General features: G+C 58.0%; 1 protein-coding gene and 1 long non-coding RNA gene across 3 annotated transcripts in view; both read left to right on the forward strand.

Annotated features, from left to right (window-relative positions):
• The window catches only part of CACNG4 (calcium voltage-gated channel auxiliary subunit gamma 4), a 56,481-nt gene extending 51,455 nt beyond the window's left edge, over positions 1-5,026 (forward strand). Inside the window, exon 4 of the mRNA XM_067716560.1 lies at positions 2,249-5,026. Within this exon, the coding sequence (XP_067572661.1) occupies positions 2,249-2,787 (539 nt within the window). The 3' untranslated portion in view covers positions 2,788-5,026. The remainder of the gene's footprint in view (positions 1-2,248) is intronic.
• Positions 5,027-5,551: 525 nt separating this feature from the next.
• Positions 5,552-8,887, forward strand: LOC137212756 (uncharacterized). Of its 2 annotated transcripts, none has more exons than XR_010937609.1 (3): positions 5,552-5,699; positions 7,109-7,257; positions 8,687-8,887. It is a non-coding gene; the product is annotated as an uncharacterized lncRNA (long non-coding RNA). The 2 variants fall into 2 exon arrangements; XR_010937608.1 differs by lacking the exon at positions 5,552-5,699 and adding an exon at positions 5,721-5,847.
• Positions 8,888-8,890: the final 3 nt, after the last annotated feature.

Raw genomic sequence — 8,890 nt, forward strand, 5'->3', positions numbered from 1 at the left:
GGCTGTCAGCCTCTAAAGCGCGCTGCCCCCTGCACTGCCTGCTCCCCCCGGAGGAACCTTCTCAAAGGCATCTCCAGATGCCCTGGGTCTCCAGAGGGGCTGTGGAGCCCGGGGCGCAGAGACACTCAGCTGAAAGCACAGGTCTAGCCACAGAGGAGAGGACGTGGCAGCGAGGAAACACAATGGCCATGCAGGCAAGCAAGGGGCTGTTCGCTGGTCCCCGTTTATTCCCTGGATCAAGGAGCCCTGATCGTGGGCCAAGGCAGCACAGACCCAGAGTCACGCGCAGGGCCCAGCAGTGAGGTGAGACAGGCCGTGAATGATTCTAGGTGGAAAATGATTGGAGCCTCAGGAGAAGTACGGTCTAAAAGCTGGGAGAGTCAGAAGAGGACGCCGGTAACTTCTTTGGGAACGTGGAATCAGCTGGGATGTGATTTACATTCTTATGGCTTGTGCAGAATAGGGGAAGGAGAGACAGAGCCAGCAGGCAGGGGAGGAGGGGCGGAAGGAAGCAAACCGTGATTGTGAAAACCCGTGTCAGTGGGGGCTCTTCTGGAGCACAGTGGAAGGGGTGAGGAGTCCAGACCTACAGCTGGATCGCTGAGCCCTTAGGAGGAAATACTCTAACCCATCCAGGCTGGGATTGGTGCAGTAGGAAGATGGACAGAGGCCCCGGGCGGGGCATAGATGATACAACACATTACGATAAAACACAATAGACTGTACTAGAACTCAAAGCATGCTCTCGGTGTGCTGGGCGCAGTGCTTTCTATGCATTAGCTCGTTGAATCCACACACCCACCCAGTGTAGTGCGTGCCACTGGCATTCCCACTTTGCACGTGAGGACCCTGAGAGGTAAGTAATTTGCATAAAGTTCCAGAGATGAGAGTTGGTAGAACCAGGATTCAAACCCAGGCAGCTCGGCTCTGCTCAGCCTCACTTATAACGAGAGAAAATCACATAGCACACAAGTGGGTTTCACCTCCCAGACTGGCAAATGCATTATAGGCTGATGAGGCATTTTGTGCCGGTATGGAGGGTGCTTGAGCTGGGTCTCCGAATTCAAACACAGCTACGCACAACTCGAGATCGTGGGACAGAAAAAGGACATTAGTGGAGACCCCAGTGAGATCCGAGGAAAGTCTGGAAGGTAAATGGATAGTAGCACACCAGGTGGGCTTCCTGGTTGTAACACATGTACATGGTGACATAGGACGTTAATGGGGGAAAACGGAACGGGGAGTTGGAAAGGGGCTCTCTCTCTGTACTGACTTCACACCTTTTCAATAAATCTAAAATTACCCCCAAATAAAAGTTTGTTTTTAAATGCACACACCCAGTGAGGCAGAAGTTTCACTTCAAGGAATTCATCACATTTTTACTCACGTGTGTGTGGAATGATGTAGACATAAGGCTGTCTCATAGCCGAGGGCTGGAAGCCACCTGCGTGTCCAGAGCAGAGGCCTGGGTAGATGCCCCTGCGGCGGTGTTGGTCCCATGAGCAGTTAGAGAGACAGAGACAGCTCCTCCTGTCCTGATAGGGAACTGTCTCTCGGGTGGAGACAGCTGAGTGAAAAGGCAAGGGGCCAAAGAGTATTGTGCAAAGAAAAAAATGGAAGAGAGAGAGAGAGAGAGATGGAGGGAGGGAGAGAGACTGGATATGGATATGAGAAGGATATACGAGAGAAGATAACAGTAGCTGCCTGAGGAGGGGAACTGGGTAGTAAGAGCCTGTGTTTTATTATATACTCACCCAAACTCTGTACTTCATTACCCATTCAAAATCAACTACTTTTACTTAAAATTAGCAACCAGAACAAAGACATACCCACCAAAAAGGGGAGTGGCCACCATCCCCTGCCCCATCCATCTGCCCCCTGCTCCACCAACTGCCTTCTACTCCACCCATCTGCCCACCCCCCGCCCAGCAGCCCCTGCTCCACCCACGTGTCCTCTGCCCGACCCAGCAGCCCCTGCCCCGCCCACCTGCCCCTGATCCACCCACGTGTCCTCTGCCCCACCCACCAGCCCCTGCCCCGCCCACCAGCCCCTGCCCCGCCCACCTGCCCCTGATCCACCCACGTGTCCTCTGCTCCGCCCACCAGCCCCTGCTCCGCCCACCAGCTCCTGCCCCGCCCACCTGCCCCTGCCCCGCCCACCTGCCCTTGCCCAGCTGAGGGTCTAACCTCTCTCTGCCTTTGTTCGCCCCGCCCCCCCACCCCCCCCCCACCCCCGCTTCCCTTTCAGGCCTCAGTAACATCATCGGCATCATCGTCTACATTTCCAGCAACACGGGAGACCCCAGCGACAAGCGCGACGAAGACAAAAAAAACCATTACAACTACGGCTGGTCTTTTTACTTCGGAGCCCTGTCTTTCATTGTGGCTGAGACCGTGGGCGTCCTGGCCGTAAACATTTACATTGAGAAAAACAAAGAGTTGAGATTTAAGACCAAACGGGAGTTCCTTAAGGCTCCCTCCTCATCACCCTACGCCAGGATGCCGAGCTACCGGTACCGGCGGCGGCGTTCGCGGTCCAGCTCGAGGTCCACCGAGGCCTCTCCGTCCAGGGACACATCTCCAGTGGGGCTGAAGATCGCCGGGGCCATTCCCATGGGCGAGCTGTCCATGTACACGCTGTCCAGGGAGCCCCTCAAGGTGACCACGGCTGCCAGCTACAGCCCCGACCAGGAGGCCGGCTTCCTGCAGGTGCACGACTTCTTCCAGCAGGACCTGAAGGGAGGCGTGCACATCAGCGTGCTCAACCGGCGGACCACCCCTGTGTGAGCTGCCCCGTCCTCTCGGCACCGGCCTCTCCCCAGATGGGCGGCTTGGACCCCACAGGGGGCATCTGACCCTTAAGACAGACCAACAACAGACTGAGGCCAACCCCCACCCTCCCGGGTCTCCAGAATGGGTCGCGGGCTGGCTTGGAGCGAAGCCCTGGAGACGGGAATCAGAAGCAAGAAGGCTGATTTTATCCCCCAGGAGGGTGTTTTGATGCCCCGGGGTTCCGAAGTCTCCCAGGAGGCCCCAGAGCTCTCCTGAGGCTGCACAGCCTTGCCCCACCCGGGAAAACAAAATCGAGCCATTATCTCCTCTTGGAAACACATCTTCCGCCGGAAGAGCAGGCTTTCGGGGCCTCCCACCCCCGCCCGGTCCACCGGGCCGCAGGGGCCTCCGGGGCCTCCCATCCCCGCCCGGCTCACCGGGCCCGCAGGGGCCTTCGGATGCTGGGTAGCTGCTTTGAACCCAAGGTTCTGGTCTGTGAGCCGCAGGCGAGGAAGCCGAAGTTTGCCCCCTTTCCCTCTGTCTGTCTGGCTCCGGCAGCGGCTGCTTGTTGAGGTAACACCAATGCTGAGGAGAGAGCCTGTGACCACCTGGTGCTCTGGCCTTTGTGCTGTCCGGGGCCGCTTCCCTCAGCCTGGGGACATCGAGGCCTGCGGAGGAATTCGTGGGGTTTGGGGGCGTCTTTGCTGGCCTGGGCGTGAGGTAAAGGCTCCTCCTCTCTGCTTCTGGAATGTTCTGCCTCACATGGAAAGGGCAGAACTCACTGACTGTACTTGAGAGTCAGGAAGATCCCACGGGTCAGAGGAAGGGTGGCCTCTTACTTTGTCCCCCCACCTCTGCCCACTGGTCTGAGGAGCAGCTCTGCCCCTCCTCGGGGGTCATAGGGACAGACCTTCCCCCCAGGTGTTTGGCAACAAGAGCCCGAACCTTGTGCAAGAAAGGGAGACCCGAGGGTGAGCAGAGACCAAAAGATCAGAACAAACTCCCGCTTCCGGGGTGGTCACTCATCCTGATTTCTTGCAGAAACGCCAGGAGAGCAGTTACATTCATTCTCTCTTAAAAAGTGGCAGCAGCCCCTGCCCCAAGCCCCGTTACTGTCACTTCTTCTGCTCTCGCCCTGCCCCCGAAAGCACTCAGCGAGGAAGTTTGGATGAAAGGGCCGAGCACCCGGGAAGGGAGGCGGCAGGTTCCAAGCTTGACGTTTTTCCAACCGTTTCTCGCCTCCGGAGGCAAGCAGAGAATGTGGAAGCGTGTCCGGGCTCAGGGGGACAGCTTTCTGGAACACGGAGCTGAGCCTCTTTTATATAAACACGTGCTTTCTGAAGACAGATCCTTTCTTACTTTTTGAGACCTGGTAATCCCTCTGAAGCAGTTGTCTGCGATCCCGGTAGCTGTCGTACTTAGAAGTGACAAGAAAATTCTTACCTCAGCCACCTGCTCGTGGACCCCCTGGGCGGACTTGGCCCCAGGAGTTCAGATCCGGGTCATGGTCGTCGCCATCCTCCGCCGCCCGCAGAGGGGACCTCCACACGTCCCTCCCCCAGTGACCGCGTGCCGGGGCCCCTCCGCGCTGCTCGAAACCCTTACCTCCCATCGAGGTTGGCTTTGTGTGGCTTGTCCAAGCATGTACAGCAGTGAGTGCTGGAGTGTCCGGGCTCGTGGCCTGCCCCTGCCCGCCCTCCCCCTCCCCAGGCCATGACACCATCGCACCAGGCTAGAAGGATGGGGGCGGAATCCGGGGACTCATCCCCCAGCAAGGTCACTTCCAAAAACAGGCAGCCTTGTCCTTTCTTCCACGTAAGCCACCTTCCCACCTGCTGCCCTGGAAGTTTCCGTCATTTCGTGGAGAAAGCTGCGTTCCGATGAATCCTACCTCTTGCCCAGTCCCAGGAAGAGAGCGCAGGGCCCACTTTCGGGACCAAGAAAGTAGAAAGAAGCGACAGGAGGGACAGAAGAGCAGGGAGCGAGCTCCCTCAGCGCCGTGGTCTTCACAGCCTTTCTCCCACCGTTGCCCCAGGTTCTGGTCACCCCCTCCCCGCCTGCCCTCGCTCTGAGACCTGCGCCCACGGGGGCCCCGGGTGGCCTGTGGCCCTCACACTCCCCCGACCCCACGCCCTCTCCATCCCGCCCCTGTGTGTCTCGCCAGTTAAGCCCCTGTGAATCCCGTACCAACTACTGGTTTTGGGTTGTTAGTTCTGTCTTTTTTTTAATTAAATAAAAACATTTTTAAAACGTTCTCTTCTCGATGTGGGAAGGGGGAGGGGGGAGGTCCCTGCAAGTCTTCGTGGGCACTTAGTGTCCTCAGGTCTAGGAGATGCTGGGGACCCTCCAGGAGAAGGGGAGGGGAGAGCGGACCCGGTGCTGGTCAAGTCCAGCTTCTCTGGGTTTTGTCCGGGTCACTGGCCGCCTCCCCGGCACCGCCAGCTGGCTTTACGCTCCTGGGTGATGCCATGGAGGAGCCAGAAGAGGGACAGGCCACCCCCGGTGTGGGGGAAGCATCTGGGCAGCTGAGCAAGCCAGGCCTGTCTTTAGAGTTTGCAGGGCAGGCGCTGGCTGGACAGAGCTGCAGCCTCAGGGGCGCCAAGCTGCCTGGTGGGTTCCTAAAAATTCCCATAAGCAGCCTCCTTCCCCTCCCAATTCCAAAATGAATGAGAAGCAGGTAGAGGATTCCTGTCCCAGAGTGTGAGCTTCTGTGCCTGGAGGAACTGGACGGGAGAATGCGGCTCCAACCAGAGGTCAAATGGCACGGAGCCACCCAATCCCAGGCACGGCAGCTGGCTGCCCCCGCTCCCAGCCACCGGGAGGAGAGAAATCAGGGATGGGGAGGGGGACCAGAGAGACTCCTCCGATCAAGATACTGCACAGACCCCCGCCAGTCATGGTGCAACCCTCCAGGCTCACGCTGGCAGGTGGGCACTGGCCGTACGTCCACCCACCCCTTGGACAGCCCTTGAAGCTGGATAATCAACATCCTTCCCTGGTCCCACGGGAGCCGCAGCCCAGGGCACCTTCACATGCAGTGAGTGACGTGTTCCGCTCTCTTTCAGGACCGAGACGGTGAGTTTTCTTCCTGAGAGCCGTGGCCTTCTCTGGTCCTCTTGGAGCCGAGATGCACTGGACTCTCGAGCTTCCTTCAGGAGAACGCTGGTGTCACGGAGGCCTTTCCAGGGCTTTGGGAGCGAGGCTGAGGGCCCAGTGTCCCCACATCCCAGCCCTTGTGGCTGCAGGAACCGGCTTGTCTGAACTTTCAGCCCTGGCTTTTTAACCCCCTTTCTTCCTTCCTGAGACAGGCACCCGGGGAAACTGACGTTCCCAGGGGCGCCGAGCCACCCGGTGCTGGGGCAGGGGACCCCTGCCAAGCTCCGGGCTCACGGCTCTGCCAGCCCAGAGCCACGACACTCGGCGTTGGCACCAGGGGCCAGAACTGGTTATTTTTAGCCCTGAGGAGACCCTGGCTCAGCACACGCTCTGCAGCGGTCCTGGGCGGACTCCTGTGCAGCCTGCGTTCAGCGCCACGCTACGGCCTCCATCCGACGCGGGGCTCACGCGGTCACGCATTTCAGTTCAACGGAAAACTCTGCCTCCATGACCGGCAGAGTTAGAGCCGCGGGAACCGACTCGGAAGTGGGTGGTCTAGGGCGCAGAGCCCCCTCCGGCCCTCACTTTACCCTTTACCTGTATCACTCCGCATAGCCTAATGACGTCGCCAACCACCCCGAGTGCAGAATGGCTTAGTGCGATGGAAGTCTAGTTTTCACTCAGAGAGTCCGCTCCATGGGGTGGGTACATTGTGTACAGAATACACGCTGTCATTCAGGGTTCAGAGACCAGCCGTGGAGCCTCTGCCATCCACAACATGGGTGTCTAAGCTTGTCCTTGGTGTTGACATCCAGCGGGCAGATGGAGAAGGGTGACGGCCGGTGGTCTTGTGGGTAGAGGGTGTTGTGAGAGGTTTTAATGGACCAGGAAGTTGTGACATCCCCTTCTGCGCACATGCCACTGGCCAGAGCCCAGTGACGTGGTCCCACCTGAGAGCCGGGAGACAGGCTGTGCAGTCTAGCCAGGGACGGAAGGAATACAGTTTGGGGCACAGCTGGTCAGTCTCAGCTCCTGGTTTGGGTCTTTGGGCATCTGCCTCTTTTGCCTCCCCTCCCCGATCATTTTTGGGAGTGCCTACTCGAAACTGACCCCTTTGCCTGGGGCTGCATCAGCCTCTGTGTGTCCAGAGCCCCTCCTCCAGCTCCAGAGTTGAAGTCGGGCCTCTCCTCTGCTCTGGCTGCCCCATCTGTAAAGTGGGTCCATGCTACCTCCTTCCTAGGTTGGAGGAGCAGGGTTGCGCTCAAGCCTTGACGTGAACAAGAATCTCAGGATCACTGGACATCAAGACCAGCAGGAGTGGCAGGTGTCTTCGGAATCATCTCATTCAGTGTGCTCATCATAGAAAAGGAATCAAGTCCAAAGAAGGAGGTGAGGGGGATGGAAGGGAAAATAAAAGGAACGAAGGGAAATTTTCTGAGGATCTTCATAACAAACTCAGAAGGGAGACATCACTAGCCCAGTGGTTCTCAAGTGGGTGATTTTACTCCCAGGGGACATTTGCCAATGTCTGGAGACATTTCTGGTTGTCACAGCAGGGGAGGGGATGCTACTGGCGTCTCGTGGCTGGAGGCCAGGGCTGCTGCCCAACACCCTGCAGTGCACAAGGCAGCCCTCCCCCATCCCCAAGGATAATCTGGTCCAAACTGTCAATAATTCCCAGGCTGGTTTTACAGTGAGGGGAACCGAGGCACAGAAAGGGTGACGGTCACACAGCGAGTTTTCAGTACTTGCATCTAGGCTGCGGACACATTGGGAAAACTCACGTATTTATTCCCAGTATTTCCTTTCCCTTCAACACACTTCAATTTCTGCCTTTCTCCTCTTCGCTTCTGAGCCAACAGTTTTGAAAACAGGAGTTGGGGGATTGAAGAAGGAAATGGGAAAACGGCCACCTTTCCCTGGGTGAGGGTAGGTGTGCCATGTCCCAGGGTTTGGGGACAAAATCCTGATGGAATTGAACCAAAGGGCAGTGGTAGAACAAGCCCAGAATCCTGGCCCAGCTGGACACAGGGCCCCACCACCCACTGCCGGCAGCTGCAGCAACGTCGCCAAGAGCCAGAAAGACAGAGGTCAAACCCTCCAGCCACGCTTGCGCAGCACCGGCCACTAAGCGAAGCTCCCTCAGAGCCCCAGTTCCCTCCCGGGTCAAAGGAGGAGGACAGCGTCTCCCTCCCAGGGCCGCTGGGAGAATGAATTAGACTTTAACTTAAGCAAACATTCATAAATACGCCAGCTTGGGGACTGGCCTTAGAGTGAACTTTCAGGAGCGTCTGTCGACTAACAACACTCAAGGAATTTCCCCAGAAGAATTATTCTAGAACAGCCCAGGGAGGAGGTGCTCTGAGAGCCGGGCCCGCAGGGTGTCTGTGCCCGCAGCACTTTGGGGAGAAACCCGTCATTCAGCCGATCCAGGCACTGTGTGCCCCCCCCCCCCCCCCCGCCGGGTGAGCCTCCTGTCCCAGTGGCTTCCCTGGCTGGTGCCCATTCATTTCTGCCCTCAGGGGTCCCCGGGCTGTGTGGGGAGAGGTCCTGTTTAGGTCCCTAGCATGCAGTTGGCAAGAGGAGAGGCCTGGCAGCGAGGAGAAGAAGATGGGGGCCAGGCCTCCCTGCAGGGAGCTCAGGGCCAGCCACGTGATTTCTGCTCCCTGCGCTGGCTCCTAATATAGCACCCCTGGCCGCCCAGCCCTAGAGCTGGGTGGGGGAGGGGAGGAACCGAGGGGAGGGACCGAGGGGACCTTAGGATCCAGAGCGGGAGACGGGGCAGATACACCTGATACCGATATTTTTAAACTTGCAGCTTCCAATGAAACTGCTGGTGCAACCTCAGGAACAGAAGTCTGCGATCAAAGAGGGTGACAAAGCCTCCTCCTCGTGCCCACAGCTTCAGGAAAGGGGGCTTGGAGGGACCTACGTCCTGACCTTTGTGTCTTGATAAGCGTTCTCGGAGATACGTTAACCCCTGTGAGAGCTCCAGAGTCCACAAATTAAATAGCAAATAACT

The sequence above is a fragment of the Pseudorca crassidens genome, chromosome 19 (genome assembly GCF_039906515.1).
Source record: "Pseudorca crassidens isolate mPseCra1 chromosome 19, mPseCra1.hap1, whole genome shotgun sequence".
NCBI classification, from domain to species: Eukaryota; Metazoa; Chordata; class Mammalia; order Artiodactyla; family Delphinidae; genus Pseudorca; species Pseudorca crassidens.